This window comes from Ailuropoda melanoleuca, chromosome 8 (genome assembly GCF_002007445.2).
Source record: "Ailuropoda melanoleuca isolate Jingjing chromosome 8, ASM200744v2, whole genome shotgun sequence".
Classification (NCBI taxonomy): Eukaryota; Metazoa; Chordata; class Mammalia; order Carnivora; family Ursidae; genus Ailuropoda; species Ailuropoda melanoleuca.
Genome location: NC_048225.1, coordinates 77,407,134 through 77,423,273, shown reverse-complemented (window position 1 = coordinate 77,423,273; position 16,140 = coordinate 77,407,134). Strand labels below are relative to the sequence as shown.

At 40.0% G+C, this 16,140-nt stretch overlaps 1 protein-coding gene across 1 annotated transcript in view; it reads left to right on the top strand.

The window, feature by feature from the left end:
• The window catches only part of ANKRD45 (ankyrin repeat domain 45), a 64,058-nt gene that overhangs the window by 25,797 nt on the left and 22,121 nt on the right, over positions 1–16,140 (top strand). The window contains exon 3 of the mRNA XM_002916958.4: positions 12,619–12,786. Within this exon, the coding sequence (XP_002917004.3) occupies positions 12,619–12,786 (168 nt within the window). The remainder of the gene's footprint in view (positions 1–12,618; positions 12,787–16,140) is intronic.

The following is a 16,140-nucleotide window of genomic DNA, read 5'->3' as shown; positions in this document are numbered from 1 at the left end:
TACCTCAATACTCAGCACTGGAGATGTTCATTTGTAGAGATCCAGATGTATCTTCCTGCGTCTCAGGCTGATTCTGTGGGTGTTCAGAATGGTCTGGTAGATATCCAGCTCGACTCGGACCAGCTGAGAAAGGGTCGCCTACTCCTCCTCCATCTTTTCTCCTCCTTGCAGAAAGTGGTTGCCTTTCTGTTCATAGAGTTTCTGCTACTCTTTTCTTCATTCTCCAGTTGCATTCATAGGTATTCGGAATGGTTTGGTAGCTCTCTCGCTGAATTCCTGGGACCAGACGAACTTTAGGTCTCCTGCTCCTCCGCCATCTTGGAACGCCGAGCTGGAGCTCAACTCCTGTTTTAAACTGGGTTCCTTGCAGAAAGTGGTGGCTATTCTGTTCTTAGAGTTGCTGCTATTCTTTTCTTCATTCTCCAGTTGAGTTTGTAGGTGTTCAGAATGGTCTGATAGCTATCTAGCTGCATTCCTGGGACCAGACGAAATTTAAGCCTCCTGCTCCTCCGCCATCTTGGACTCCTCCCTGTCTTGTNCTTGTTTCTTTTTTTTTTTTTTTTAAAGATTTTATTTATTTATTTTACAGAGATAGAGACAGCCAGCGAGAGAGGGAACACAAGCAAGGGGAGTGGGAGAGGAAGAAGCAGGCTCATAGCAGAGGAGCCTGATGTGGGGGCTCGATCCCACAACGCCGGGATCACGCCCTGAGCCGAAGGCAGACGCTTAACCGCTGTGCCACCCAGGCGCCCCCCTGTCTTGTTTCTGACCATAGATGAAAAGCTCTCCGTTTTTCCCATCAGGAATGATATTAACTGTGGGTTTTTCTTATATGGCCTTTATTATGTTGAGACACATTCCCTCTAACCTACTACTTTGTTGAGAGTTTTTATCATGAATGGATGTTGTACTTTGTCAAATGCTTTTTCTGCATCTATTGAAAGTGTCTTATTGTTCTTATCCTTTCTTTTATTAATGTGGTGTATCACATTGACTGAACCACCCTTGCAGCCCAGGCATAAATCCCAATTGATCCTGGTGAATAATTCTTTTAATGTACTGTTGTTGGTATTTTGTTGAGAATTTTTATATCCATGTTCGTCAGGGATATTGGCCTGTTGTTTTCTTTTTTAGTGGAATCTTATCTGGTTTTGGTATCAGGGTAATTCTGGCCTCATAGAATAAATCTGGAAGTTTTCCTTCCATTTCTGTTTTTTGGAATAGTTTGAGAAGAATGGTATTAACTCTTTAAATGTTTGGTAAAATTCACCTGTGAAGCCATCTGGTCCTCTACTTTTGTTTGTTGGGAGATTTTTATCACTGATTCAATTTCCTTGATGGTTATCATTCTGTCCAAGTTTTCGACTTCTTCCTGTTTCAGTTTTGGTAGTTTATATGTTTCTAGAAATTTGTCCGTTTCTTCCAGGTTGTCCAATTTTTTGGCATATAGTTTTTCATAATCTTCTGTCATAATTGTATTTTTGTGTTGTTGGTTATTATTTCTCCTCTTTCATTTGTGACTGTATTTATTTGAATCCTTTTCTTTTTGATAAACCTGGCTAGGGGTTTATCAATTTTATTAATTTTTTCAAAGAACCAGCTCCTTGTTTCATTGATCTGTTCTATTGTTTTTTTAGTTTCTTTATCATTTACCTGCTGTAATCTTTATTATTTCCTTCCTCCTGCTGGCTTTGGGCTTTGTTTGTTGTTCTTTTTCTATCTCCCTTAGATATAAGGTTGGGTTGTTTATTTGAGATTTTTCTTGCTTCTTGAGGTAGGCCTGTATGGCTATATACTTCCCTCTTGTGACCAATTTTGCTGTATCCCAAAGGTTTGGAACTGTTGTGTTTTCATTTTCATTTGTTTCCATGTATTTTTAAATTTCTTCGATTTCCTGGTTGACACATTTATTGTTTAGTAGCATGTTTAGTATCATCTGTTTGTACAATGGAATATTACACAACAGTTGAAAGGAATGAACTAGCTCCTTGGGTGTTAAAGTGGATAACACTTAAAAACATAACACTGAGACAAAAAAGTATTACAGAAGCATTCTCTAATGGATTGGTTACTATCATGGATTTTAGAACCTGGGTTAGTCTTAGCTTTGACACGAACTTAGCTATATGATTTAGGCAAATTATATAACCTTTCCATGCTATGGTCTCTTCATCCATAAAATAGGAATAGTAGTAATTTCTAAAAACCATACTATGTAAAAAAGAAAATGATAGCACCGAGTCAATATATGATAGCATGTCTCTAATACTATTCCAGGGAGGTGGTATTCTGACTAATTGACATGAGTACTGACATCTCCTTGTTAGTTACTTTCCAATGCGTGGACATAACTGTATAGTTTTTCAGAGCTTGATGATGTGTTTTAAGATAATTCATTTCTTCCGTCTGATTTCATGCTCATTATGAAACACTTAGCAGAGGAGATTCCTAAGCAAAGAGTTGAAGGTATATCCTGAACTAGTAAATTAAAGGGAACCATGGCTTGACGATTTGGGAAATTTTAGGCCCATCTAGATAGCAAAGACCTTAAAATTAGGAGGTTCATTGTCAGAAAAGCATGCTCTACAGAAAAAGCAGAGTGTGTGACTCTACAACCCTTTGTTGACATGTTGGAAAGATCAAAGTGTCATAGTATTTAGACACAAGAGATTAATTAAGGGTATGACTGAAGGTACCCCTTAATGAAACTGGAGAGCCTCTAGAAAGCCCAAGGGTATTGTCCCTTAGCCATCTCAGCAGAAGCCATAAGTAGAGAAGAGAATAAGTCAAAAGAATTTGTGAACCTGACTTCTGTCTAATGGAGTGAGTTGAATCCCTATCATGTCCACAGGAGATCTGTAAAGTTCTTGAGAACTTTCTAACAGCAGAAACTGCCAGCTTGGACTGAAAGGGATGGAGAGAATGTAAAATGTTGGACTCCCAACATTTTACTGTCAGGGGGCAGGCTAATAAATTGTTCAGCTGCAAATGCATCCTACCTTTCATGAAAAAAGAAGGACAGCTCAGAGGGCTGAGGGCTCAGAGGGTGAAGCCAAGAGCCCAGAGGGCAGAGATGAGAAGCAAGAATTGTTCCTAGGTTTTGAAACTGATGGAGTTTACCTAGCTCCATTTCAGAACTACTTTGGACTGGTGACTCTGTTTTACCTTACATTTTTACCCTGTTTGAACCAGAACTCCTCCTATATACCTGTTATCCTACAGCTATTGTATCCTTCCACTGTTGTATGTTGGGAGTAGATAACTTGTTTCTTTTGTTTCATGTATCCATGGATGGAGAATTGTGCCCCAGTAATTATACTTAATGGATTATATCCAGAGCCTCATCCACATGTGATTTGCATGATTTTTTTTAATTTTTTTTAATGATTTTTTTAATTATATTATGTTAATCACCATACAGTACATCCCCGGATTCCGATGTAAAGTTCGATGCAACATTAGTTGCGTATAACACCCAGTGCACCATGCAATACGTGCCCTCCTTACTACCCATCACCAGTCTATCCCATTCCCCCACCCCCTCCCCTCTGAAGTCTTCAGTTTGTTTCTCATAGTCCATAGTCTGTCATGTTTCATTCCCCCTTCTGATTACCCCCCCTTTCTTTATCCCTTTCTTCCCCTACCGATCATCCTAGTTCTTATGTTCCATAGATGAGAGAAATCATATGATAATTGTCTTTCTCTGCTTGACTTATTTCACTTGGCATTATCTCCTCCAGTGCCGTCCATGTTGCAGCAAATGTTGAGAATTCGTTCTTTCTGATAGCTGAGTAATATTCCATTGTATATATGGACCACAGCTTCTTAATCCAGTCATCTGTTGAAGGGATTTGCATGATTTTTAAAAAGATTTTATTCATTTATTTTTATTTATTTTTATTATTTTTTAAAGATTTTATTTATTTGTTTGTCAGAGAGAGAGAGCAAGCGAGAGAGAGAGAGCATAAGCAGGGGGAGTGGCCGGCAGAGGGAGAAGCAGGCTCCCCACTGAGCAAGGAGCCTGATGTGGGACTCAATCCCAGGACCCTGGGATCATGACCTGAGCCAAAGGCAGATGCTTAACCAACGGAACCACCTAGGCATCCCTATTCATTTATTTTTATGGGGGGGTAGGGGCAGAGGGAGAGGGAGAGAGAGAATCCCAAGCAGACTCCACGCTGAGTGCAGAGCCCGACATGGGCTTGATTCCACGACTCTGAGACCATGACCTGAGCAGAAATAAGAGTCAGAAGTCCCATCGACTGGGCCATCCAGGCACCCCTTACATGATTTTGATAATGAGATTTGAGACTTTTGAGCTGATGGTCATTTAGATGAGATTTTAGACTTTGAATTGATGTTGTAATAGGATAGGATGAGACCTCTGGGGCCTTGGGATAGATTGGATTTATTTTGCATTTGGAAGGGATGTGAATCTTTGGGGGCCAGTGGGTGGCCAATGAGTAGACAGAACACCTCTGCTGCCCAACATGTCCATGCCCTAATTCCTGGTACCTGTGAATATGCTATCTTACATAACAAAAAGACTTTGTAGATTGTTAAGATTATGTGATGCAGGCAGGCCAGGTCCAGAGACCCAGAGGGCATCCTGCCAGACCAGCCAAGATGGTCCCTGACTGCACACAGGATAGAAATCAAACATGAGCCAGCAAGAGGTGAAAGAGTTTATTAAAGGTATAGAGAGAGCGCAGGTACAGTGTCTGGGAGACTCAGAAAGGAAAGGAGTGAGTGTCATCTTTGCTTGGTGTCTGGGGTTTTTACTGAGGATTATGGTCTGGTCTATATGTCCTCTCAGGCATCCAGGAGCTGGTTAGAACCAAGACGAGGGCCTGGGTATCTTTCATAAATCAGTTATTCCTTGGAGTCAGGGCATCTTGGCGTCTAGATGTCTACCTCTGGTGGTCTGAAATGAGCATAGGATGACTTCGTCCACTCATTCTCACCTGGTCCTTCCTCAGATGTTATCTATTCTAAAGAAATCATTAGCTCCTTGTCCCTTGCAAGGAGGACATACAGTATTTGCATTATGAGGCATATGTAAATTGGAGGTGCAGATGCTAGCAAGAATGGAAGCAGGAAAAGGAGCAAAAAGCAGATTTTTATGGAGTCCTTCCATTTCCCTCTCTCATATGGACTTTAAGTGTTTTTTTTTTTTTTCTTTTAACTAGTCTTCACACCCATGACCCTGAGATCAAGACCTGAGCTGAGATCAAGAGTCAGACGCTTGGGGCCTGGGTGGCGCAGTCGTTAAGCGTCTGCCTTCGGCTCAGGGCGTGATCCCAGTGTTCTGGGATCAAGCCCCACATCGGTCTTCTCCGCTGGGAGCCTGCTTCTTCCTCTCCCACTCCCCATGCTTGTGTTCCCTCTCTCGCTGGCTGTCTCTGTCAAATAAATAAACAAAATCTTTAAAAAAAAAAAAGAGTCAGACGCTTAACTGACTGAGCCACCCAGGCACCCCCATATGATCTTTAAAATAGAGAGATTAACCTAGATTTTTGAGGGGGTTGGTCTAATCATATGAGCCTTTAAAAGTAGAGGACTTTTTCCAGTTGGGATTAGAAGAGATTTAGTAAAAGAAGTCAGAGAGATCTGCTGTATGAGAAAGTAGCGTTGCTGGTATGCAGATACAGGGAGAAGGCGACAAGGAACGCAGGCCGCAGGCAGAGCTAGAAGCAGCTCCTGACGGCCAGCCAGCACAGAATCAGACCTTAGCCCTCCAACCTCAAGGAACTGAATTCTAAATGGGCTAAATTAATTCCTAAATGGGCTTGGAAGCAGATTTCCCTGCAGTCTCCAAATAAAAGCCCAGGCTGGCCAACACCTTGATTTTAGCCCTCTGAGACTTAAGCCACAGTCTCAGCTGAACCATGTTGAACTTGGACTTCTGACCTGCAGAACCATGAGATAATAAATGGGTATTATTTTTAGTTGCTAAATTTGTGGTAATTTGTGTTGGTGGCAAAACAATACATCAGTCTCCTCAGCTAAATCTTCTAATGACATTTGTTTCCAATGCAGACTTTTTAAAAAGATTTTATTTATTTGAGAGAGAGAGCAAGCGAGCTCGAGCACAGAGGGAAAGGGAGATGCAGACTCTCCGCTGAGCAGAGAGCCCTAGGTGAGGCTCGATCCCAGGACCCTGAGATCACCACTTGAGCCGAAGGCAGATGCTTAGCTGACTGAGCTACCCAGGTGGCTTTCCAGTGTAGACTTTCTTACAGAGAAAGGAATGAATAAGGGGTATTCTGAGCATTATGTGTGATAATGATTTGGTGTTCCATGGAGATGATTTTATAAAAGCAAGTATGCATGAACTGGCCAACCTACCAGTCAACTTGACAACTTTTATTTTAATCATTGAAAAATAATGAATTACATTAAAGTTTACTAGTAAATTTATTGTTTGGTTTATATGATTCGGTTCCCGTGAGCTTTGTTCACCTGGGAGAACAGATCAAATCAAGGATTTTGTGTGTGTGTGAGAACATTTTAGTTCTACTCTCAGCAAATTTCAATTATATGATGATTATCAACTATAGTCACCATGTTATATATTTGGTCCTCAGGCCTTATTCATCTTCTGACTGAAAGTTTGTACCCTTTGACCAATCTTTTCCTATTCTCTCTACCTCTCAGTCCCTGGCAAGTACTTTTCGACTTTATTTCTATGAGTTCAACTGTTTTTGTTTTTTGTTTTTTTGCTTTTTGTTTTTTGTTCTTAGGGTCCACGCATGTGATACTGTGCAGTATTTAGCTTTCTCTGTCTTATTTCACTTAACATAGTGTCCTTCAGGTTCGTCCAAGTTGTTGCAATGACAGGATTTCCTTCTTTTTTTTAAAGACAATAATATTCATTGTGTGTGTATATGTCAACACCGATGATGTATTGGAGCATAAGAAGCCGTTGGCCTAGAATTAAAAGACTTTTGGTTGAAGGACTACTGTGTAGATGTCTCTGTGAAGTAAGAAGATGTATGCCATTTATTTGTGGATGATACTCAGAAGTGGAAAGGAAAGAAAATGGTTTTCAAGGTGATTGATGGATCATGGTTGCTTTCACAATTTCCTTTCCTATTAAGTACTGGAGAACTGGACGCTTGTTCCAAAAGAAGGAGGATGATGAAACAGTTCTGATAGTCTCAGCTCTCTGTACTCCTGACTTCTGGTCTGTTGGGAAGTGCCTTGTTTTCTTCTTGGGTCAAGAACAAGTCTCTGCAGTTTGCAGTTCATTGATGATGGAACCTTCTCTTGTTCTGGCAGAGCTTTGGTCACTAAACCTGACCATACTCAAACACCAGAACTAATTACCATTTTAAAATTTGTCTCCCCATGCAATCAGCAAACATTTATGAAGGGTGGAGGAATAGCCGAGTCTTATGCTGGGAACTGGGGATAGAAAGGTGAATGAATTCAGCCTTGGACAAGTTTACAGTTTAGCAGAAAACAGATATGTAAATAAATAATTACTATATGGTGGGATAAAGTATGAGATAGCTTAGAGGACAGATAATTCAACTTTACCTGGAACTATTGGACATGGTCAGGGAAGGTTTTACAGAGGAGGCAATATTTCTACTGAATGCTGAAGAATGACCAAGAGTTTACCAAAGGAGAGTTGAGGGGTAGGGCATGTGGGTGGTATAGTAATCACAGTATCAGATTTTAGTGTTACAATATTGCTCATATTCTGGCATACTTTCCCACTGTTTTAGGTAACTGAAATACTAGTCTTTTTATAGATCTGCTTGGTATTTTAAAAAATGAAATCTGAGTCACTTATGGATTGAGAACAATAGTAATGATTTAATCGCTCAATGTATACAAATAGTCGAACCGAAGTCTACAAATTTAGATAGTCCACATTGCGATTTTGCCAAATTTCTGTTGTAAGAATAATTTGAGTCCAAAAACTTCCCAACTAAGTAAAATGTGAATCTCATGCTTTTGAAATTGCGCAGAAAACTGAAATGGAATCTTTCTCTGTACATGAAGAGACTAAAAAAGACAAATGTGAACCAGCAAAGTTTTCTCTGTGGAAAAAATTACAGCTTTCTTCTTCTTCTTCTTTTTTTTTTTTAATAATTACTTTTTTTTTTTTAATTGAGAGAGAGAGAAAGAGCAAGGGGTGGCAGAGGGAAAGAGGGAATCTTAAGCAGGCTCCATGATGTGGGGCTTGATCTCACAACCCAAGATCATAGCCTGAGCAAAAATCAAGAGTTGGATGCTTAACTGACTAAGCCACCCAGATGCCCCTACAGCTTACTCTTAATAAAAAGATTGCAGTGTTTGCGAAAATAAAAAAATTGTTCAGAGATCTCTCTTTCTCTTTTCAAATTAAAAGTGAGATAATTTGAAGGAAAATACTTTGTGTTGTGGTGCCTGGGTGGCTCAGTTGGTTAAGCGGCTGCCTTCGGCTCAGGTCATGATCTTGGAGTCCCAGGATTGAGCCTGGCATTGGACTCCCTGCTCAATGGGGGAGTCTGCTTCTCCCTCTGCTCCTCACCCTGCTCTCTTGCTCTCTCTCTCTCAAATAAATAAATAAAATCTTAAAAAAATACTTGATATTAGTTTATAACCACTTCCAACTAATGTTGAGTGAGAAAAACTTCAATAGCTAAAAAAATTTGTACAAAATTATCTTGGTGATACCATTGACACACTTAGAAAAATTAATGTTTCATTTGAAATTTTCATGATTAATTACATTTATTTTTATAGTGTTTGCTTTTTTATCCTTAATTTCTGTTAGTTTTTTTAAAAAAGATTTTATTTATTTATTTGTCAGAGAGAGAGAGAGCACAAGCAGGGGGAGCGGCAGGCAGAGGGAGAAGCAGGCTCCCCGCTGAGCAAGGAGCCTGATGTGGGACTGGATCCCAGGACCCTGGGATCATGACCTGAGCCCAAGGCAGATGCTTAACTGACTGAGCCACCCAGACATCCCAATTTTTGTTCGTTTTATCTGACAATTTATATTGCTAATAGAATGAAAATATATACTTAACATTTCTATTTCATACTTATGCTTTTTTGATATCTTATGTTTATACATTTTCATGAATGTATTAACATTAAAAGGTATTAAATGGTTTTACTAATTAAAAAATGAATTCTGGACTCCATTTTATAAAATACCAGTATTAATATTAAGTAAACATTAAGTTTATGCTGGAATTATTTTATTCCATTATTGTAATTACTATTTCAGGTAGAAAAAAACCCAGCATATGCAAAGTTGTAGAGACATGAAACATGATTGGGGGAATTCAGAGAGTGGTACTGGGGTGGAAGGCAGGTTGGGAGAAATATTCTAGATAGGTGAATATTTTGTTCCATGGCCTATTATTTGTTTTTGACTCATCATCCCTGTTCTTGGACTTTGACCTCACCATATACCTTCATTAACTTATAGCAACCTTGAGAAAAGTACTTATCTTCTCTGTGCTTTTGTTTTCTTACGTATAAATGAGACCAATGCTAGTGCCTACTTCATAGGATGGAGTTCACAGCTGTGAAGCATATAGAACGGTGCCTGCATGGAGGAAAAGATTCCTTTTCTAGTCTGGTCTTTTGCCTTACTATGAACTACCTGCTCAGTTGACTCACTCTGTATTTAGTAACCAGTAATCCTCTACAAAGAGATCATTTTTTCTCTTACAATTAACCCCAATCCTTTCTAGTTCTGTTTATGATACCTTTCTTCCTACTGGGATTTCTAACATATGGCCATCTGTATCCCTTTCCTGGGATCCGACGCTCCTTGCCAGCGTTATGGGAGGACTTTAGGAAAATCCCTTTCTCTTCTGGATGCTTTTGAAATCATCTTACGTAAATATTTTTCTTCTTCTGGGAAGACAGTGGGGTTAATGTACTACAAGGATCTGTTTCTTTCTAGAAAACAGACCATCTCCAACAAGAGGAGAAAACATGGAAAGGTGTTTTAAAAACATGCAAATTTTTGTTAAAAGCCTCTGTTTAGAAATCCTTTCTTGTTTTTAAGCTATGTATATTAAATAGGAAAAAACAAATCAGTGTTACCAGTGGCCTGTAACTTCAGCCTTGAGAAAAGCAATGTAAGGAGCCAGAACATCTCATTTGAAATGGCCTATTGCTCATGTGAGCAGCGTCTTGTCTGTAATGTCTCCCTCCCCCAGCAAATCAGGGACCCTGGATCTTTTTTTTTTTTTTTAAAGATTTTATTTATCTATTTGACAGAGAGAGACAGCCAGTGAGAGAGGGAACACAAGCAGGGGGAGTGGGAGAGGAAGAAGCAGGCTCCCAGCAGAAGAGCCCAACGTGGGGCTCGACCCCAGAACGCCGGGACCACGCCCTGAGCCGAAGGCAGATGCCTAATGACTGAGCCACCCAGGCGCCCCAAGGGACCCTGGATCTTTTGGCTGATTGAAGACTTCTGTCTTCAGGCAGAAGGCAAAAACAACAAGGGTGATATCAGGGTATTCCTTTTTTTTTGTAGAGGATAAAGGCACAATGAAATTCTTAGGCCAGTCTCTTATCTCTTTGTTTTTTTTTGAAATTTCTCGTTTGTTGTGATATTAAGAAAAAAAAAGTTGGGCCAAAGAGAAGAGGTAATTCTAATTTTGGCTGATCCTGGAGTGGTTCACTTGATGTTCCTTTTGATTCCCTTACTAACCCTTCAGGTTATGATATCCTCAAGACTAAGGTAGTTTACAACTTGATGTAAAACAGACTTGGGATTGTGGGAATGTAGCAAGCAAGGGAGCCAAGGAGAGTTTTCTGGAAGGAAGTGGAGGAATCACTATTCTCTTTCTCCCTACTCTACTCAGTAACAACCATTTAGGTGCTGTTTCCTACTCCTCACAACCCTTTATTTGGCAACAGACCTGGGTTTGAATTTTGCTTTGGCTACTTACTACCAGCGTTGCCTTGGGCAAGGGGTAATCTCTCTGACCTTCACTTTCCTTTGTATCTTTTCATGGGGCTAACAGTACCACCCTCGTAGCTTCTTGAAGGGGTTTTCAGTTGACCTCAATCATTGTACTTAGTAGAAACTGTACATATGGGAAGTTAGTTGATTGACTAATTTCTAACAATTTCACCAATAATTTCCTGTAAGAATATATGTATGATATATATTCAGGGCCATTTTCTGAGGGACTTAGGCAGAGTGGACCATTCCTCTTCTCTTCTTCCTTTTTTTTTTTTAAACGGTGTATTTGAGTCATATATTTGCTTTCCCAGGTAGATACAGTTATAATAATTTAAAATGACTTTCCAGGCAAAATTAATGTACAGTGTTAGAAGTTAGAATCAAGTAGTAGTACATAAAGTGCCCGGTATATTATAGAGTCAACACATCTATTCATTCTTTTGCTCAGTTCTTCTTGTAGTAGCAGTACTTGCCTTTTTGGCCTGTTAAATGAGTCATAAATGCATCCTTTGGGTAAGTTAAAACAAGAAAGTTTCGACTTCATTATTTTAAGCCATTGTGAAAAAATTTTAATGATGCCTCCCTTGTTTTTCACCCTCATAGTAGTTGCCTCAGCAAGTCTAAAAAACAACTTTCTAATTTGGTGGGCCATGATTTCAGTTTTAATGCAAATGATTAATTTCAAAACCAAAGGCATACACAGCTGTTATAGTTCATAGGATTGCATTAACAATGCTAGTGTGATTAGAGTTTGCTGAAAATCCCTTAGACTAGAGTCGTGGGTCTAATTGTGTTCCAAAGTAGATTACTTCTAGGGAGGGGTGCCTGGGTGGCACAGCGGTTAAGCGTCTGCCTTCGGCTCAGGGCGTGATCCTGGCGTTACGGGATAGAGCCCCACATCAGGCTCCTCCGCTATGAGCCTGCTTCTTCCTCTCCCACTCCNCCACTCCCCCTGCTTGTGTTCCCTCTCTCGCTGGCTGTCTCTGTCTCTGTCAAATAAATAAATAAAATCTTAAAAAAAAAAAAAAAGATTACTTCTAGGGAGGTTGCTATCTTAGAAGACGCTGAGGAGCTCAGACTTCAGGCTACCTGTGTTGGTATCTTGCATCCATCATTTAGTGGCAGTGTTCCTTCAGCAAGTTTCTGGACCTCAGTTTCTTTCTTAACTTCTCTGTTGCGGCCACCACCCTATCTCCCCCACCCACCCACCACCAAATTCACAGTCCTCACAGTCCTAACCCTGAAAGTCGCCCCTTAACAACCACTGTCTAAAGGGGAACCAGGCAAACCAAACTGGTCACCCAGGTTTCTAGCCAAACCCAAAGACCTTTGAACCAAGCCAGCACCCCCCCACGGAAAACATAGCATAGGACAGCAAACCTGTAGAAGGTAATTTTCCCTAACCACCCAAAAAACCCCTACGTACTCTCCTCCCCACCTACTCCCACTCCAACCCCTTTCTTAACTTCTCTGAACCTCGGTTTCCTTATCTGTAAAGTGGGGATTATAATAGTCCTGACCTCATAGAGTTTTTATGACCTAAATGAGTTTACTATGCATAAAGTACTTAGAATAGTGCCTAGCCCACAGTAATTGTTCAAGACTTGATCATCATTATGATCTTCTGTTCAACAAAACAGCCTGAAATAATGTAGTCTATTTGGCCTGACCATCTTCATTCTCTTTGGTAGGTTACACACTCTTACACTGTGCTGCAGCCTGGGGTCGTTTGGAAACTTTGAAAGCACTAGTGGAGTTGGATGTTGACATAGAAGCTCTGAACTTCCGGGAAGAAAGAGCTCGAGATGTTGCTGCTCGGTATTCCCAGACAGAGTGTGTTGAATTCCTGGACTGGGCAGGTAAGGTGGCCTGCCAGGTAGTAGTATAACTAAATTAATGTGAGTTCACTCCTTGGTAAGTCACAGATAGAAACTACCCCAGGTGAGTTGTCACATAAAGGAAACTTTATTTGCAGCAAATAAGGAGATGATGGAGAATAACTTCCAAAGCTGTGATTCCCTAAGCAGGGGTACATGGGTCCCTTTTATTTAGGGTTAGGATATTTAAAAAGGGGTTCCTTGTCCTTGTTTGTACAGGCAAGCATAAGGTCCCCCATGCGCCTTAAGGAAACATGCCTGTACATACGTTGTATGTTATGTAAATGAGGCTTGTGTCCTTGGGGGTAGATTTTAGTATTAGAGTGAGATAAAGATAGTTGTTGGTTTTTCTAGAGGTCACTCCATGGCCCATTTTTGCAGGCGTGAGACAGGGGTTGTGCTCAAACTGGTCTGGGTAGTTTGGGCTGGCTGGAGGCCTCCGGCAGTTGCTATCACATAAGAGGTGATTTCAGTTTCCATTTGCCTGAGTTAAGAGATAAACTGGAAAGAAGTGTATAAGGAAAAATATGGGACAGAGGTTGGTGAGCAAAAGCTGATGGGTAGCAAAAGTCACGTCTTGGGATCTAGCTGGTGACAGTAGCAAAAGGAATGAGTGATGGATTTTATTCCCTATGAATTATCAACAAAGCAAGAGATGATTAGCATCTTCACCTTTTATCAAGTTTTATTTGTACATGTAATCTCAGCTGGTGACAGTGTGTGGAATCTGTTTTTTTTTTTTCTATTTTGCTATTGACCTCAAACATTGTACTTAATAGAAACTGTACATATTGGAAGGTAGTTGATTGACTAATTTCTAACAATTTCACCAATAATTTCCTATAAGAATATATGTATGATATATGTTCAGGGCCATTTTCTGAGAGACTTAGGCAGAGTGGACCATTCTTTTTCTTTAACGGCGTATTTGAGTCATATATTTGCTTTCCCAGGTAGATACAGTTATCATAATTTAAAATGACTTTCCAGGCAAAATTAATCTATAGTGTTAGAAGTCAGAATAGCTGTTACCTTTCTGCCATGAGGGGAATTTCTAGGGTATAATATTCTTTTTCTTGATCTGGTTGCTTGTTATGTGGTATGTTCATTTGTAAAAATTTATTGAGCTGAACATTTATAATTTTTGCACTTTTCTGCATGTATGTTAATGCTGCAATCAAAGGTCAAAAAGCTATGTGCTATTTTGAGTTTTAGTGATATTTTGCTTAATTCATTTCCACAGCCCTGTAGAACATAACTTAGAGATTCCAGGGAGGAAATACCTGTGTAACTATGTATGTGTACACACATTGGTTAAAAAACTAGTATTTGTGAAGTTCACAGCATTCATTTTGCTTAGTTCTCTTGCATTTGTGCTTTCAGCAAGCATTTATTAAATGCCCACTATGAGTATAGTATTATTGTAGGTACAACTGGTTGTTCCTGCCCTCTGGACATTTGTTAGGTGGGGGATGGTAAGCTATAGACATAAATTACATCAGAAAACCTATGAATAAGGGTTAAAATCAGTAGAGGATGTGGTCCATGCTATGGGGTGGTCAGAGAACATGAATTTGGAGCATGTTGGAGTTGAACTGGGCCTTGGAGAATGGGTGAGATTTTAATACATTAGAAGGCGATAGGGTGTGAGCACAGCCTGAGGGCTGGGAATGAAAGTGGCTTGTTGGGGGACAGTGACGAAATTGCCTTACGAGTATAGCATTGCCTTACGAGTATAGCAAGTCATAATTTGTACAGGTGGGCTACAGCACAGGTGGAATCATAAAAGAGAAAGTACATAGGCTTTTGAATCCAATTGCTGGAGTTTAAATCCATTTGAAACCTATGTGACCTTGGACTAGGTACTTAAATTCTTTATACCTTAGTTTTATTTTCCAGAAAAGGGAACCAATAATAGTTCCTATGTCTTGGGAGTTGTTGTGAGGAATGAAATGAGATGATATACAGCACTTCCTGCAAGGCCTGGTGTGTGATTAGCACTTGAAAAATGCTACTGCTGTTATTACAGCCAGATAATACCCTGAAATGCCAGGCTAAGGTGTTTTCATTTCATTTCTGTTGCAACTGGGAGCCACTGAAAGTTTTATATAGAAAAGGAAGAGGGTGAAAGTAATATTTAGGAAGATTCATCTGGTAGCAATAAGGAACTTGCGTATCAGTAACATGAGAGGAGGACTGGGAGAATAGAAATAAAGAAATTGAGGGAAAGTAGCACATTTGGGAAGAAAAAAAAGATGAGCTACACTTTGTGAATTATTTTACAGATAATTATCCACTTGTACTAAATGTTTTATAGGGGCAATATTTCTAAGAATAGCTTCAATTTCATGGTTAGATCTATAAGTAAAAAGAAAACAAATAACAAAGAATTTAAGTGATCTCCCATGAATAGTTATTGTAGCTGAAATTCACATTGTATAATTTAAAATCCATTTTTGAACAGTGGCCCATGGTACTTAAAAAAAACACAAACCAGGGACAAATTTCACTGTAACTTTTCTGAAAAGAAATAGTTTGGGACTTATGGGTGTGGAGTTCCAGTTGTTTTCTTCTTCCTAATATCCATCTGTTTATTTTGGGTTCTTACATTCTTGGGGGAATTAGACCTAACATTTCCTAATAATTGAGATAAAAAGTAGACTACAATACTATATAAACTAGTATTCTTTTTTCAGATCAGTGATGGAATTGTAAGGATTTGCGCTTCATGGTAATGTAGCTGTGAAATGTCAGAAACACAAACTACTCAATAAAACATTTAACATTTGTTTCAGACTTAATGAGAGTTTAAACCACTGGTATTTCTTGTTCTATTATTAGAGTAGGAGTCACCTGGAGAGGTTTAAGGGGTTGAGAACTCCCTGTGTTGTCAGATAGACTGGGGAGACCCCCCGGCCCCGGGCCCAGAGGCCTTTGCCCAGCCCAGCCCTGGTATGTCATTGAAGGCTCTTGGTCTCCCCACAAGAAAGAATTCAAGGGCAGACCAGACACAAAGATTGAGGGGTGCAAGTAGGAAAGCTTATTAAAGTAAGAGTACGCTGTCAAGATGTGAGAGTAGGTGAGCTCGAGAGAGAGCTGCATGCCCTGGCTTGGGATCTCTATCTTTTATTGACAGTTGTTAACTAGGGGGTGAAATATTCATTACTTGGGGAGGGGATTTCTTGGGAGCAGAGTTTTGCACATTTTCTCCCTTGTGTCATCACGGTTTCCAGCCTTCTTTGTCTTGGGCCTGTCTGGTTTGATCCGGCTTCTTGTGGCTTGTTTTGGAGGGCTGTCAGGACAGGTCTCTAACCCTTTGCTGGCCTCCAGGCGTCC